The following is a 17,263-nucleotide window of genomic DNA, read 5'->3' on the forward strand; positions in this document are numbered from 1 at the left end:
TGAGAACCATGGCTTTTCATCGCTTCTCGGCCTTTTGGCTAAGATCCTTCTCACCTCCAACTTCACGTTCACAGACACAGCACAGGCAAGCAGTATGAACGGCTGCAGTGCCTTATACACAACTGGGTTGGGGGTGAGCATCTCAAACGCAGCATGTAAACTCACAGGGGCTGAGCGTGCCTTGTTGGCAACTGCACGATTTCTGACGCCTCCTGTTTATTCAAGCTTTTCCTTGGCATCACATCAGTGTCAGGGAGTCGAATTACTTTTCTTCTTGGCAGCCATGGGTTCAGGGACATTCTCTTCTCTCCCATGTTAGGGGAAAGACAGAGAAGGAGAGTAGGGAAGACCTATCTCCACAGAGTGGTCGGGGGCAGAAAGGAGAAAGCTACCCAAGTCCAGCGACACACACTCTAACGCCATTCTATGTAAACCAGACATGCTTCTGCTCATTTTAATTAGACAGATAAAATTAGCAAGGAGATTAAGGTAAAAGGAGAAATCAAAAATATTTAAATGTTAGGTGGAATTTACAAAAGTGAATTGAACAATGAGGTACAATAAGGAATGTAAAGAGAAACACAGACAGGTCTGAAACATTCCTCGAATGCCACGCGGCTTACGCCAGTCCACAAGGTAAGGCAAGAAGGACTCTCCCCTCCCCCACTGGATGGCAGACCCCAGGGATGTGCAAGAACGTTCTCCAGAAACGCTTTCCCGCTCCCGTCTTCTGATGACATCAAGAGTAAGGAATCAGTCAGAATCATTCCACAACGGCCCGCACTGCACCCAGTTCAAACCGCTCCCGTTTCTTCTCTGAATTTGCAAATTCTTAAGTTGCCCCTCTCCTTTCGTCCCAAGGAGCCGAGGGGCCACCCTGGCCAACCACCAGCACACTCTGGCCCCTTTGGATCGCCAGGGCAAAGACGTCCCCGCTCTTCTTTCTTGTTTGCATCTGTTACGGCACAAGCACAGTCATTGTAAAACACAGACACACACAGCGTGCTCTCGCACACAGAAACGGGTTTTTCTGTTCTGTTTTTGTTTTCCAATGTGTGTTTTTTTTTCCTTTTTGCAGAAAATGCAAACAAAAGAAAAACAAGGTTTTCAATTGAAGGTACATCTCTTCTTCAATATGAAGACATTAATTGAATTGGTTTGATCCCCATGCAATGGTCAGCAACGTCCTCTGGCAACTGGCAGAACGACATGTGGAGACTCGGGAGCTGGGTTCAGCTTTGGAGATGCTTCCGGCGTGATGGGCAAAGGGAGAGAGGACAGGGCAGAGGGACGGGCTCCGGGGGAGGAGAGCGGAAGGAGAAAAGAAAAGAATGTCATTGGCGGGGAAGAAAATGGGCCACGGTTTGGATTTCCTCCCTCCACCTCCTTCCCTTCTTCCTGCCGACAGGGATGCTGCCAAGCCCCCAGGGGTGGGGGCTCAGTGCTTGCCCCTTCCCCACCCCACCCTGATGCATATTATTTTGTCTTCACATCCGCTGAATGTCACCTCTTCGGAGTTCTACCAGGATACATTTGGTTTCCCACAGCGTCTCACACATGCTTCCGTCACTGAGGAACCAAGCTTGCCTCTCAGCCGCAGGTCCACCCGCTTTCGCCTTCACCGATGGACATGTGCTCCTCCGCTGCGAAGCCTGGACCTTCCAGCACATTCCGTGGTGTCAGACCTCTACTGCCCCCTTGACCCTTTTGTCCGTTTCCTTCCTTGCCTCCCCAAGAAAAACAGGAGTTCTCACGCCATTGCTGTGGGTGATTGGCTCATCTGGACCCTCATAGAATGAATGCTGTTCAGGATCTTCTTCTGGTGGCCTGCCAGGGTGACCCCTATTCTCAGAAGGTCTCTAGGATGGACAAAGGCACAGAAGAAGTCATGTTAGTGTCAGGGAAGCTTTCCCAAGGTTCAAACTCATTGCCAAAGGCATGGTCCTGCTGACATTGTCCAAAGGGTTCAAGACCAGCTGCCTTGGGTCCTCCCAAGCTTTTGGCCAACTCCCAGTTAGATATTCCCTTGTTCCATTTCACATACCCCCCTGTGCCATGGCTCTCGTGTCTAAAGTCTCCTCCAGCTCAGATGATCCTGGAGGCCCTGTGCCTGCTTCTGGATGTGTGTGCTCTGTCTGCAGGTTCTGGAGAAAAGCCTTTTCACTTTGGCCATGACCTGCCATGGACTGGAAGTTTGCTGTGTGGCTTCTTCTAACACTTGGAGTGCAGGGAGTCCTTGGAGTTTCGCTCTGTGGTACTCTGCCTAAATTAGTGATCCCCCACTGAGACTGAACAGATATGGGGCTTGCCTGGCCTTCTGATGTTTTCCCCTGAGTTGCCATTTTCTGCTTCTGTTTGAATTTTAATGTCATGCATTTTTTAAGAAGGGTGATCTCAAAATAACTTTAAAGTATCTGCCCAAGCAAGAATCTGAGGAGTAAGCCTGGGATTGGGGCTCGTTTGGATTTCTCTTTGAGTTGTATTAACATGAACAAGTTTCACAGATTACACCTGACCTTGGGGAGATGCTTGCATGTTTCTTTAGTTCATAACATACAGGAACCACCTGAGCGTCTCTGAAGTGCCATATACCATCTCATCCAAACTACAGGAAGCATTTCATAAAAATGGACAAACTACTACAAAGTCAATGATCAGAAAAATTTGGCAAGCAACCATTTCTTGCTGTGCAACCTGCAGGCAGGAAATGGACCAAATGTTCTGTGTGTCCTCTCCCATTTACCTCCATGACCAACCAGGGAGAGGGGCACTGCCATTGCCTGCAAATTCGCAGACAAGTCAAGCACGGCTCAGAGAACTTTAGTAATGTGCTTAAGATCTCACAGTGAGTACGCAGTGGTGGACTCAGGGCTCAAGTATAAGACTATCTGGCTATCAGTGTCTCTACAAGGCAGCTTTCAACTCTTCTAAGGTGCTGGATAAATTTACCCTAAAGCCCTCTGACCCCAGCTCCACCCATCACTTAATACATGGCCTACCTGATCCAACGGTCCCCTACAGCTTGGGCTGGCTTCCTATCCACTTTCTTGTCCTACCATCACCGACAGCTGGTAGTCAACTCCTTAAGGGCAATGTATCTAGTTGAGATTGTCCAATTGCCCATGTCTTTTCAGCACATGTTGAATATTGAATTCACAAATTGTCCCACAATCCATTTTTATTGACTTGCTCATATTCATTTTTTCCCATCTTTTTTCTCTCAAGAAATAAACTGAATTGCTCAATAGCATGCAGACATGTTTTACTTTGAAGTAAATCCCTTAATTTTCAGTTTGACTTTTCTTTTGTTTCCTTGTTCTATCATCTGAGATTATTCCCAGACCCAGGGAGTAACTTTAGGGGGAGAGGTGTGTGTGTGTGTGTGTGTGCGTGCACACTACAGGGCCCTGGGCTGGTTATGTGCGTGTGTGCGTGTGTGTGTGTACTGGGTCCATGGCACTGATTTTTTCTGAGTTTATATGAGTGCAGAAGATGAAACCTTACTCTTGTCCACTTGACTCCAGTGGTTCCACACTTTGATGCACGTTAGAATCAGGGGAGCTTGCTTAGGACTCACAGCAAACCCATTCGTCAAAAAGGCTGGGAGTGGGAACCCAGCACCAGAAGTTTATACACATTCCCAGGGGATTCCAAGTGTGTGGAAAAAATGGGAAGCACTGAACGGGTAACAGAACATTGAGCTGACGGTCAGAAAAGCTCATGGAGCCGCAGCTCTGCTGCCAAGGAGCCCCGATGCCTCATCGTCTCAGAATCTGCTGGGCAGAAGGTGGAGAACTAGGTAAATATTTCCCAAACGACAGTTCCATAAAAACCATGCCCCTCAAAAAATATGGCTCCATGGTATTTACTAATTTTAAATGGGTTTCTTTATTCCAGAATTTCTCCTGGCCTTTATAATGCTAACATGAGCAGTGAATCTCCAAGAAGGTGGTAAAGGGCACAGTATTTCCCAAATGTACTTGATCAGGGTACCTTTTATTCCCAAGGCGATCCCGTTAACATTTCCCACCACTGGTGCTGGGGAGAGCATTTTTGGGGAAATCATTGGGATGGTGTGGCACTTTAAGACCCTTCCTGGCTCTCATCTTATTTGCATAATTTTATTCTGTGTATTCCTTCAGACTCCTGCAGGAGCAGCAGGCTGGTAAATAATTCTGCGGGGAGGGAGAGAATGTGTGCTTATTTACAAGCATGAGGACAAGCATCCCACACAACTGGCTGCTGCTGCTGCTGAGCCAGGGCACTGCTTCCCTGCTCTGGGCAGAGGTGCTGGCCAGCTGGCTGTGTGTGTCCTGTCTGGAGGGGTCCTCTGATGAACTCATTTTGAAAAAAATGAAATGAGGAAGAGCCTCACTATCAGGCAAGTAACATATGGCCATGACTTTGAAGAGCTCTCATTTGGACGCAGGACGCATCTCTGCCTGCTACCACTTCCCATCTCCCACTTGTCCATCTTTTCCAGGTCTTCCCTACTTGAGGGGTGGTTCCATAGAGAGGAGGAGCTCTAGAAATGATGGGGGGGGGGGCTCATTATCTGCAGAGGCAGGGAAGAAACCACACCCATCACTTACTCTGATGTCATCTGGGTGACCAGTTGGAGGGAAGTGAAGCCGGCAGTGAGGAAGCTGTCCCTGTATTGGACCATTTTGATGGCAGTGAGCCAGTCATCCACGGTGGTAAAGGCCGTGAAGTCTGGGATGGAGCGGTCGAGCAGGGGCTGGGAAGGCCTGCAGAAACAGATGGGAGGAGCAGGTAACCTTGGTGGGCAGAGCCATATCTTGGGCTGACCTGTCGGTTTCATTCAAGACAGTATCTTTGTTGGGATTAGGATGAAGAGGGAGCCATTCCTCTCTTACAGAATTCTCCATTGACTTCTCGAGCCAAGGGGCCAGACCCTGGGCTTCTGATCACTGTCACAGTCTACACAGACAAGCAAACGGACAAAAGGAGAAGTCCTCTGGTGCCTTTATGATCTGAACTCTAAGAACCTCACCATACAGAGGCATGGCCTGCTGCTTAAAATCAATGTTCCTGTTGTCCTCTTTGGTCAAATAGCTACTTGACAAAAAAAAACATCTAACCTGGTGGTGGTAGTAGACCACCAACCTTTTCTGCCACAGCCTCAAGGTAGACACAGGTGTCCAACCCAGAAATTAAAGTGCTGTCACAACATCTCTCTCACCCTCAGCTCCCACATACGGTCCAGTTACGAAGATTCCACCTCCCAAGTAGTCCATACTCATCATTTCTTCCCACAGCCACTTCTGTGACTAGATTTCCTCTCCTCCAATCTTGATTAGCCCAGCGGTCTCCTGTAAAGGACCTACGGTAGCTGGATGCTCTTTCTCCAACACAGGCTAGAACTGCCAGTGGCCCTCACTTTGACCCTGACATAATCTTTGCACTGGATGCTCATAGTTCTGGAAAGCAAGCCCTGCTTTTTTTTTTTTTTTTTTTTTTTTTTTGCCCTGCCCACAAGACTCCACCTGGTCTGGCCTTCACCCAGTCCCAGCTGTAATAGCCTCAGACAAACACACTGGCTCTGGCCTTGCGATCTTCCAACTTCTGCTCATGTTGCACCCCCAGTCTGGAACCCTTGTCCGTTCATTCTCATCTTTCTTTTCTTCCTCCTAACGCCATCCTTGCCCTTCAGCTCTCATCAGGAATGCTTCATTGCTAGTAGATTAAGTATCTATGCATCTCCATGCCACAGTGGCCATTAAGGGCTGGATTTTGCACCTCTTGCATGGTTATTAATCCCATGAGGGCAGGGCCTACATCTGTCTTACTTGTTCTACAGCAGTTGGGAAGATAATTAGATAAATGCATGTTCTTTCATAATCCATCCAACTGCCTTGCCCCATGCCAATAAGTTTTCCAGGGCTCCACTACACCTACCTAGAGTACTGATGTGGTTAAGATAATGGAAGCACTATCTATGAACAGAGCAAATTATTAATCAGCTTAGACAGGGCTCAACTACTGCAGTGCCCAGCGTCCAGTCTAGTGGAAGCCAGAGGGAGGTGGAAACTCAGGTGGATGACTTAACAACAGCCTAAAGATGGTATCTGTGTTGGAGGCCAGGAACATTTTAAAGAGAGGGCTAATTAGGGAAGAGTGTGGGGTGAGTTTTATTACTCTATCCTGTGTCTTACTAGCAAAAAACAAAAAAGCTGCTAGCCACGCCTTGACCACAAACCAGCAACACCTCCCAGCACTCGTCCCCTTTTGTTGGACTCACACGGCGGTGATGGTTGCCAGAGTCTTGAGGCTTGCCGGGTTCCGGATCATCTTGTCTAGGGTATTAACAATCTCTGCAAAGCGGGGCCGACTGTTCCGGTCCTTCTGCCAGCAGTCCAGCATGAGCTGGTGTAGCGATGCGGGGCAGTCCATGGGAGGAGGCAGCCGGTAGTCCTGCTCAATGGCATTTATCACCTACAATGATACACAAGAGGACAGGTGGTGGCGGGCAATGAGTCAAAAGCCAGTCACTCACAGTGCACTCCCTTGGGTTCCTCTGGTGGGTAGGGGAGTTGTGTACTTGGCTTTCCCCATAGATCACAGACAGAAAGCAGATGACATATCTTACTGCCCGCTTTGGAGCTCCTGCTGTGGGCAAAGGGCGTGGCACACCCTAAACCCTGGTACATACTTATTGAACAGGGAGCTGGTGAGTGACTTGAACCTCCATCTTGAAAACAGCTAAGGACTCAATTCAGCCTGTAATTCCAGCAGCGATGCAAGCCTATGGTGAATCTACTACGTATAAGGGTCATCTCCAATATGGCAGCTTCAGTCTTACATTCCCAAGAGAAGAGGAGAGTGGGGATCACTCAGGCACCCCGGTCAGGGGAATCTGGACACCTCCTGTGTATTATTTCCTCAACTTATACATGGGTGGCAAATCATTTGGTTGAACATTTAGCTCAGGTTGACAATAATGGTGAGAACAACAAGGCATTCCAAAACTTCCCATCAGGCTTTGCTAATTTTACTTTTCGCACTCCAGGACATAATTCTGTAAAGATTTTAGGATCTGTAAGTACTCTGATTTGGGGGTTTTTGTATTGCTCCATAATTTACTTCTTAATTTCTAATTCATTTGAGTTAATTATATTTGATCTGTGCTTTTTTTTGCATGAGAAAAAAATTATTTTAAATGGTCCAGTGCCAAACATGAACTTATTATGGGACGCCCATAAGACAATGGAAGGCCTGGACGTCAACACAGGGCTTAAAGTGATGCTCAAAATTGTCTATTGAAATGAAAACACGCTCACCTTGTGGTATTTGGGGAAAAAATAAAAAGATCAGGCTGTGTAACTACAGGTATGGTATAATCCTGCCTTTGCATAAAACAAAATTCCAAACAAAACAAAACCCAACAATTACACACACGCATAGAAAAGACCTCATGTACTGTGGAGTTAATGGCACAAACAGGAATGCTCTTCAAGGCGAGCTTTCCGCGCGTGTGTGGTTTTGATTGTCTGTAATGATCACGCATTGATTTTATATTAAACACTTAAAATACAAAGGGAATAATTTAGAGTATGGGGATTTTCTGGTGTTTTGCTTCTGCTTTAAAATAATCAGATTCATTTCAACCGATTTTTTTTTCACTTTGTAAATTGGCCAAAAAGTGATGATTTTCTACAATTTCTATGCACAGTACATAGGACATGAGATGGACCAGGAGATAATACAACCTAAAGTCATTAGGGAAAATCAAGGTGTATTATTCCTTCCATTCAAGATGGTAAAAAAAAATAATAATAACAAGCACACACACCACACCAGTATTATTATTATGCTAAACGAAAAAAAAAAAACACAGTGACTGGGAAGATTTGGTTTTGAACAATGTCTTGTGCTGACAATTTTTTTTATCTCCTCTAAATCGTTGTCAATCAAATTCCCTGCTATTCTCTGAGGAGGGCATTTGAACCCTATTCCACTTGCCTCCCCCACCACCCCATGAAACAGAAGCTTGAGCAGTGAAGAAACTTGCCAGAGGGAACACAGCTAATCCAAGGCAGGGCTGGGATAGTTCATAGGGGTGCCTGAAGTTGCTGCTTGGAATATCTTGAAAGCCACCTCCCCTGGCCTCTCTGGGGCTGCCATGCTCATTCCAGCCAGGTGAACAGCCCTGGAGTTGCTTGATATCTTCATGGCATGGAAAAGAGCGCCTGGAAGTCAGCTGAGACCTCCCAGAGAATGGGCAGCTTGGCTCATCAGCCTGCACCCTGTCCAGCTCCTTCCTGGCCTCTACTCACTGTGCAGACACAAGAGGTTGGGTCCAGACTCAACTTCTCATGGGGTTGGGGCTGCCCAAAGTCTTCCAATTCAAAGCAGCTATGTGTTACATGCATACGCCTGGGTGATTTACATAGCTGCCCACACTGATGGATGCTAGAGCCCTGAACACTGCTTTTCAGCATTAACATTCAACTCTTTCACCTGCTCTAGAACAACAAAAAGCACTGGGGTCAGGGTCCTTCTGCAGGAGCACAGCGCCTTGGTGTGACAGCTGACCCCAGCTCTCCTAGTAGGACATCCAAGAACCCACTGCACCTGCTGACCTTTTGCTGGGAGCTCTAGACCTACTGCAGCATCGCATCACCTGGCTGTGTATCCTGCATGCCACTCCATGGGATTTTTTGGAAGATGGCCCTGGTACTTATTTTTGCATCCTCTCTATTTATTGGATGTCCTTCCATTCTTTGAAGAAGACATCAAAGAGCGCCGAGCTCCTCTTTCCTAGGCTGGTCAGACAAGTAAGTGCACAAACCCACATGGCTGTGTTAGTGAAAACACAGTATGATGATTAAGAGCATTGACCTTGGAAACCCAAGTTCAGATCCAACCTTATTTCCAGTTCCTTCCAACTATAGAATGCTAGGAGAGTCCCTTGACTTCCTGAATCCACACAGAAGACACTGTTCCCTCAATTCAAGGAACCAGAGAGCTGCGAGCTGAGCACCATGGAGACTGGGATTAAAAATCTACATTGCATAGAGGCTGTCGTCATGGCCATGTCTAAAGTGGACAGCGTCTTGGTCGGGAGGGAAGCCAGCCATCAGTGGGTACTGTGGGAGTGCTGGTGCATAATGTTTTGGGGGGAAATATCCCATCTCCATTTCTCACCTTTCGGGGAGTTGCTGTAGCCATGGGAACCCCCTCCCACGTTCATGTTTACAAAACGAGACTTACTCTGCTAGCTATTTCTATGAGACAATTTTGTCGCTATTACTTGAAGCACAGATGCTTTTGGCACACATGTAAAAAGCAAGTCCTTGCTCTTCCACATCAAAGAAAAGATGTCTAGGTCATTAATTGGTGTGTTTATCTGCTCCTCTTTGATTGAGGTACTTTGCCTTTGGAGATATTTATTCTCCTTTTAAGGACCCTAATATTTTCTAGTTTTTCCAAGTATCTATAACTTAAAGTCAAATGAAAACATCACTATATCAAAAAAATACTTTTGGTCCTCTAATGGGACCCTGGGATCATTCTCTGTTGCATCTGCCTCCAGAGCAGGTATAGAGAACAGGGAGCAATCATAGAGAAGCATCTCTGATATGATGGCTTTAAACACCAGTGCCACCCTGGCACTGCTTGGAAAGTCTTCACCTTATGCTGTCAGTACAGGGTGTCTTACTGGGCAGCACTGAAAACTGGAAGGGATTCGGGGTCTATCACAGGAAGTGCTAAATGAACGTTGAATAGATTGGACGCTAGAAGGAGATGACCGGCCATTTCCAGAGAGTAGGAAGCGTGAGAGAACAAGCCCAGGAACCTGTGAGCTGCATGACAAGGTCTGCAGCAGGTCTTCCAGTTGTCCCAGTGGCCAGATCAGTGCAGGTAAATGTCTTGGGGCTGACCCACAGGGGTAGGGATGGGAGTGGGTAGGGGCTGTCTCTGTTCTGTCCCAGAGACAGTCAGAGTAGGGCTGGTGTGGCTGGGTGCTCCTGGATAGCCTCAGGTGCAGGAGAAAGTGACTGGAGCACCTGTGGGGACAGAGCAGCCCCTCCCTTCACTCTTCTGGCTGCCCGCAGACACATGTGTCCTATTAGTGCACTGGACTGCGAGTGGTGTCTACTCGACCTTCCACTGGGGAGAAGCGAGTGGAGGAGCTCAGCGCAGTGGAGGGACCAGGGCACAGGGGGTTAAGCTGAGCTCTGATGTTTCAGTGCAGCCACAGCTCCTCTCCACAGACACCGCCACTCTCATTATCTCTGTCAATCAGATCCAAGCAGCACAACTTCCAAGTTGCTCTCTCTGGCTGACAAACTCTCTGTTCATGTTCAAAGACCTTCCTGGGCTCTGGAAGCCCAATTACCAGCACTCCGACTTGCCTCTGCAATTCTTTTTCTTAAAGCCTTTCAATTGTCATCTGCAAAATCCTTTACCGCCACCACTTCGCTGCTTTCTGATGAGCCAGGCTGCAGCTGAGCTGCTGCGAGCCCCTCTTGTCGGTGCCCCCGCCCCCTTGGCACTTTCTGAATGGGCACGGAGTCACTTCCTGTTACATGCACTTGGGACACTGCTTGGAGGTTTTATTTCAGACACACACACCAAAACAGAAAGAACTGCCGCTTTACAGGTGTTTTTATTCCCTCTGAGACGCAGCTCAGATGACACACTCTGGGAAGCCTTCCCCACCACTGCCACCCCAAGTGTTCCTGGCACTGGACCACGAACCCCTGCAGAACACAGGCACAGCAGCAGCGCACAGCAGAAGTCAGCAAGCGATGCCTGGGTACGGAATGAAGGATGGGGGCGTTTTGAAAGTCTAATATCAGAAATTCTATTTGTTTTCAGCGTCAACTTAAGAATATCTTGAATGTCGAATCTTGCCTGTCAATTTTGTAATCCATTCTGTGTGTGCAGTATTGCTCTTAATCGGATTAAGGTCTCTGGGCAGGACAAATTAGGCCTGCCTTCTTCAGGTAGTGTTTATTTACTCAGCTAGCAGACGGCATGGATGGAGCCAGGCTGCGGCCTCAGCATCAAGTCCACAGTTCATGGATTTGACACACTAGAGGAGCAGAGGTGTAGAATGGACAGATAGGAGAGGCTGCGATGCCATCTTGCTTGGTAAGGATGCAGCTGTGTGCCCAGGAGTCTTGATCAGAGGCACCCTGACCCTTCCTCCTGCTATCTCAATGGAAACCATCACCTTTCTCAACTGTCACCTGCTGGCTGGAGTCTCTGAGTCTACTCAGGCACACAAGTGCTTCTAGTACAGCTGGGGCCCGGATGGAGCCAGCTCTGGGCTGAGGACAGCCCATCTTATGGACTGAGGAAGGTACTCGCTGCCTCCTGTGGCGATAGCAAGACCAAGTGGAGAACACATGTCTGCACTTGGCAAATGATAATCATTTCTGCTACAGAAAAATGGAGAGAGCCCTGGGGATGGCACAAGGTCAAAGACACTGCTAGAACCCAGGCAGGACTTCCGTTTGCAACCCATCAAAGCCTACCATCTCCAAGAGGCTTCTCACCCTTTGGGAATCACAGAGCAAAAGGTTCCCACCCCAAAGCTCCCTCACCGAAGGCATCCCAATGACCTTTCTCTTTCCTTTCCCAACTTTGTCCCCTGAGGGTACTAGGCTTGCATGGGTGCTGAAGACCCCCTGCAGACACAGACAGCTTTGGAGGGGGCTGCTCTGGGTCTCCTATTACTAATAGGGGACCTGGGAATCACATGCATTCCGGGAAGAAAGGCATTGGCAATTCCTCCATTTACAGCTGAGAACTGCACATCCCAAGCAATCCAACAAAGCTGCCAAAGGCAGAACTGGGTAGGTACCCAAGCCCTGGCTCTCAAACCATGCTGCCACGCATGGTGAGGAGCACATGACACTGGTAGAGAGACATGACGCTGGTAGAGAATAGGATTTTCCTGCTCAGTTTGGGCCTCATGGCTACTCAGAATCAGCCCATTACCTCTGGGAGTTAAGGGAGAGGTTGCAGCCCAGGGCACCCTGAGACTTGGACTTGCTCACTATGCTGGGTTCTTGCATTACTGCAGATCTATATCAAGGGGGTTCATGTATTCCCTGCCCTGAACACTTCAAGTTCAGATTAGGAGGCCCTGATTCTGGGGTACTTGGCTAGCCACTGTGTGTATTTGGGGAAGGGGATGGGGGAATCTATTGTTTGGATGCTTGTGGAAGTTAACCCTTGGCCAGGACACTCACATCTTGATTGGACATATCCCAGTAGGGTCTCTCTCCAAAGGACATAACTTCCCACATGACGATCCCGTAGCTCCAGACGTCGCTGGCCGAAGTAAACTTCCGGTAGGCAATGGCCTCTGGAGCTGTCCACCTCACGGGGATCTTCCCTCCCTGGAAGAAAGAGAAAGTTGCTTGTGACTGAAAACAGGTGATAATAAGGTGTGCACTCCTCATCAGGTGGATTGGGAGAGCCAGGATGGTGTACACTTCGTGGACAGATGACTCTGGGAGGGTCATCTGTTAGCTAGGCATATGTGAAGGTAAGGCATGAGAGAGAGGCTGGGCACTGCCAGCCATCTGTGGCAGGTGAAGTCGGAATTCCTAGAGGGAAGTACAGGCAGGTGAGCAGAGAGCAGGGTATGGCTGGCCCAGCATGAGCACTGCTTACAGGAATTAAAGGAAGGCACTCTCTAGGGCAAATGCAACCCTCATTTATAATGTGTGATGCCAAATACCAGCCCCACCATACTTCCCCCACGCTGGGACAACTCACTCCAGCCCCACCATGCTTCCCCTGTGCCGGGACAACTCACTCCAGCCCCACCATGCTTCCCCCGTGCCGGGACTACTCACTGTAGTGGCTGCACTGACAGCTCCCATCTCACCCTCCTCAGTGCCCTGCCTGCACTGAGGGAGGCTATTTTTGTGCTGGCCATACTTCCAGCATACCCACAGCTCTAAAGACACATGGTAGACACTAGGAAAAACTGTCTTAAAAATGTCCATGCAGGGGACTGTGGGAGGATGGCCTGCGTGGTATATTTGTACCTGGTTTGTCCAATCAGGATCTAGGAAGAAGGCAGGCAACCTGGCCTAGACCTGCCCAGCAAAGGCAGATTTCCAGCTTGCTGCCAAGAACATGGCCCTGATTCCCCCAGGGACACTGGCAGGCTTCCATTGGCAGGGATGTCCTCCACTCAGATGCTGGCAGCGTGACCAGCGCCTGAAGGGCAGGCTGGTGTGCACAGCCCTCTGGGACGCTGTCCTCAGCATCTCCCAAGTGTGAGAGTTCTGACGGGTTTCAGCTACATGGTTTCATGCCGGGAAGAGGATGGGAGATGTCCCCCTGGGGATGCTGGAGGTCAGAGACCCCATTCCAAATGTCAAATGTCTCTGTTGGCTGAGGGGTCATGGCCACACCTTGAATTACCTGGGCTCCCCAAACAAAGTCAGGGGACTTTGGTGTCTCAGCACGCCTGGGTTAAGCAAGGTCAGAGGAGTGGGAGTTTAACGGATGTGACTCTGTGTGTGTGTGTGTGTGTTGGGGGAAAGCAGCAGATCATCTGTGTCAGTGAGAACTTGTCAGTATGCACGACAGTGAGAGACAGAAAACTTGGCAGTGCAGGCCTGCCTGAGAGTAAAGGCGCGTCCGGCCTGCTCATCTTCCACGTGGGTTTGCCTCTAGAAGGGGAAGGGGGAATGGAAGTGTGGCTCTTCTGAATTTCAAAGAGGCGATTTGGGAGTGCGCAAGTGTCCTCTGCTGCCAAGTCTGGAGCAGACCCCAGGGGCTGTCGGGGACAGCTGTTGAGCGTCTCCCTCTTGCATGCAAAGCGGCAGTGCCAGCCCATGGCGAGGAGCCTGGAGCCCTCCCACCACCTTGTGCAGTTGGGCCTCAGTGAACACGGAGCCTGACCTGTCAACGCTACCACCTCCATCCCAGCAGGTGGCCGAGCCTTCGAGAAGGGCCACCCTGGACAAACATGTGACAGCTTGTCATGCCTAGCTCTCCTACTTGCCAAAGAGCAAGGAGACTCTGACCTCTAAGGCAGGAACAAAGAAAGCTCAAATCCAGGGAACATGAGGATACCACCGTTGCTGGAATTTCAAACCTCCCTTCTTTTCAAGCAGTGAGCCGTTAGCATTGCCTTGCCCATGCTGGTGATCATTTAGAGGACGGTGCCCCATGCTGTGCATAAGGCAGAGGGATTCTGCTGCCAGGGAGGAACCACGGTGAGCATCTGCACTTCTCGGAGCCACCTTCAGGTGCTCTGAGAGGAAGTGTGGAGGAGCGGCTGCTCTGCTGGGTGCTGGAGAAACAGGGGAGGATCCTCAGAATGGACATGTGTTACCCGGGCGGGCGCCAGGCTCGAGGGCAGTGCTCACTGCTCCAGGGCACCAGAGGGCTCACTGTCCCAGGGCACCAGAGGGCTCACTTCCCCCAGGAGCGCTGAGGGCACGGACCTGCCTTTTGCTCCTGGGGACGTTGCCAGGGCACCCAAAGGACTCGGAGACTAGGACAGGAGGTAGACACACCTCCCCAACTCAGACTCTGAGATGGGGTGGGAAACCTTTTTTCTGTCAGGGACCATTTGGATATTTCTAGCATTTAGAATTATCAGCTTCACAATTGGCAGCTGTAGACTTATTGGGTTTTGAATTGTCCCACATGCAGGGCCCTCAGCAGGGCCAGACCTAACTGACTGTGTGAGCGTCCAAGGCCTTAGACCCCCATCTGTCTAGTTTACACACTGATCTTCCCCATGGAGTTTTATGTCGAATCGTCATACCGCCCAGAGATTCTTCACCTGCTCAAAAGGCCTCTGCTTCACATGCATCACATCTCGACTCAGGTGCGTGTGTGTGTGCAGAAGCTGATGAGCTAGGGCAGACACCTCACCCTGGGTTCCTCCTAACATCCTCAGGCTCACCCATCCCAGCCAGCAGGTGACTGTGATGACAAGCCATGTGAGGACAGGTAGAGGATCTCCGTGTCGGGACCTTTAGTCCCCCAGCCTGAGTCAGTCTACAACTTGCGGTATACAAGCATGTGGCACCCACTGTGTGCCTGGCCCCTTGCTGTAGCCATGGCATTTTTTCTTTGCAAAGATTTATTTTTATTGGAAAGTCAGATATACAGAGAGGAGGTGAAACAGAGAGGAAAATATTCTGTTTGTTGATTCACTGCCCAAGTGACTGCAACAGCCAGAGCTGCACTGATCTAATGCCAGGAGCCTGGAGCCTCCTCTAGGTCTCCCAAGGCTTTAGGCCATTCTTGACTGTTTTCCCAGGACACAAGTAGGGAGATGGATGGGAAATGGGGCTTCCGGGATTAGAACAATGGCCCAAATGGGAGCTCAGCGCATGCAAGATGAGCACTGTAGCCACTAGGCTACTGCACTGGGCCTGCCATGGCAGTGTTGAGCCTCAACCCATTTCACGGGGCATTAGCAGGCATCTCACTGCCTTGCTCTCTGGATGCCATGGTGCATAGCAGAAGTTCTCAAATTCCAGTCTGCATTGGGCCCAACATGGTAGCCTAGCAGCTAAAGTCTGGGGATGGGTCTGGGGATTGGCAATTCCAGCAAATTCCCAGGGTGATGCTTACACGTTGAGAGCCACTGGTAGAGACGTACAGGGCATTAATCATGGACTATGTTACGTATCTTCTTGAATAGTGACGCTGATCTTTGTTCATGGCTGTGTGGAGAGGGATGCCAGGGCATCCTCTGGACTCAGCCAGGGGTTATGACCATGGCTCCACATTGGAAACATGTTCAAACCTACCAGTGGGAGAGCACCAGTCTCTTACATTCCTAATACCCAAGATACTAAAAAAAAAATCCCAAACTCCTCTAGGGGCCTCCAGTGGGCAGCCAGGCTTGTAAGCCCTGGGTGGGCATTGTGGGCATGCAGAGGGCAGGGCTGGTGGCCATGGGCAAGGTGGGTGATAGAATGAGCAGCTGTAGGCAGGGCAAGTATTTCCCAAGCTTGCACAAAACCTCCACAGATCTAAGGTGATGAAACAGGAAAATAAAAAGGCAGCAGACTGGCTTCACCAAGGTCAAGCACATGACTGTGTCCAAAGGAAATGGAGAGTGAAGTGAATGGGATGTTGAGGGGCGGTCTGGAGCAGGCAGGTGGGCGCTCTCCCTCAGAGCAGCGACTGGCATGACGGAATGGCCAGCCTGGGCAAGGCATTCGCAGCCCACAGTGGAGTGGCTCAGGCACAGATGGCCTGGCCCTCAGGGGGCATCCGTATGACACGCCCCCTCCTGTTCCCCATCACCATCTCCCGCCCTGCATGCTAAATGAAGGTGTTTGAGAATGAATGCCTCGATTTAAAAGCACTTCGAAAGTGCACTGACCCATTTTCCTCAACCCAATCAGCAGAATGATTTTTTTTCCTCCCCCAGAGAAGACTTCCATCAGCCAAGAAGGAATAGAAGTTCCTGCCTAAAAGAGTGTCCGTCGCTGAGCGGCAGGAAATTCTACCAGCCAGTGGAAACGGCTTCTGGTGTCTGAATTGCAACTGAGTCTATATAATAAAGAGGTTGTTCCTGGTGCCCCAGGATGCGAGGAATTTGCATGAAAACAATCTCTCTCTCTTCCAAAAGAGTTCATCTGGCCCCGCTGCTTATTTCTCTCCAGAAGCCACAATCTTGATGGTGACACTGTAATTTACAACCCTGCCAAGGATTATGATGCAACCCAGAGAGAATGGCAACTTTGAGGGGGGAAGCAGCCTGTTGGAGCAGGTGAACTTGCAGGAGGTGGTCTAGTTTGTCATGCAGATGGCACAAGCCAGGGAGGGAAGGGCTAGGAGCCGGGACACCCAGCGTTGACTGCAGCTCAAACCCTTTCTAAACAGCATGTTCCTGAAGCGCTCCTTGAAGCATCAGTTGCTCCTCCAAAATGAATGACACATGTATTTTGCACTAGTAATACAATATATGATTTGAATAAGTACAAATGGGAAGATTTACAGTCGGGGGGCTCCTAGCTGCCTCTCCCCTGAGCGCTGTGTGAGCTGAAACCCTTCTGTGAGATGCTGCAGATGGTAATTGCAGCCCAAACATCATTTTCCAGCAGCTAGAGAAAAGCCTATTTGGACATAAATTAACGAAAAATATGCGGATGATAGTGTGTATTTCATGTGTGAAGAACACAGAAGCCACTTGGTGACGTTTCCCAACAGGAAACAACAACAAAAAAATCCTGTTCTTTCACTAAACAGCCACTGTGACAGTACTACACTGGCAGAGCCAGCAGCCAGCTGC

At 49.4% G+C, this 17,263-nt stretch overlaps 1 protein-coding gene across 1 annotated transcript in view; it reads right to left on the reverse strand.

Annotated features, from left to right (window-relative positions):
• Nucleotides 1-422: 422 nt before the first annotated feature.
• Nucleotides 423-17,263, reverse strand: part of EPHB1 (EPH receptor B1) — a 348,433-nt gene continuing 331,592 nt past the window's right edge. The window contains exons 13-16 of the mRNA XM_040965142.1: nucleotides 12,228-12,377; nucleotides 6,263-6,456; nucleotides 4,593-4,748; nucleotides 423-1,859 (exon numbers count right to left, since the gene is read on the reverse strand). Of these exons, the coding sequence (XP_040821076.1) occupies nucleotides 1,751-1,859; nucleotides 4,593-4,748; nucleotides 6,263-6,456; nucleotides 12,228-12,377 (609 nt within the window). The 3' untranslated portion in view covers nucleotides 423-1,750. The remainder of the gene's footprint in view (nucleotides 1,860-4,592; nucleotides 4,749-6,262; nucleotides 6,457-12,227; nucleotides 12,378-17,263) is intronic.

The sequence above is a fragment of the Ochotona curzoniae genome, unplaced genomic scaffold (assembly GCF_017591425.1).
Source record: "Ochotona curzoniae isolate NIBS_2020 unplaced genomic scaffold, NIBS_Ocur_1.0 contig_1302, whole genome shotgun sequence".
Taxonomy (NCBI): Eukaryota; Metazoa; Chordata; class Mammalia; order Lagomorpha; family Ochotonidae; genus Ochotona; species Ochotona curzoniae.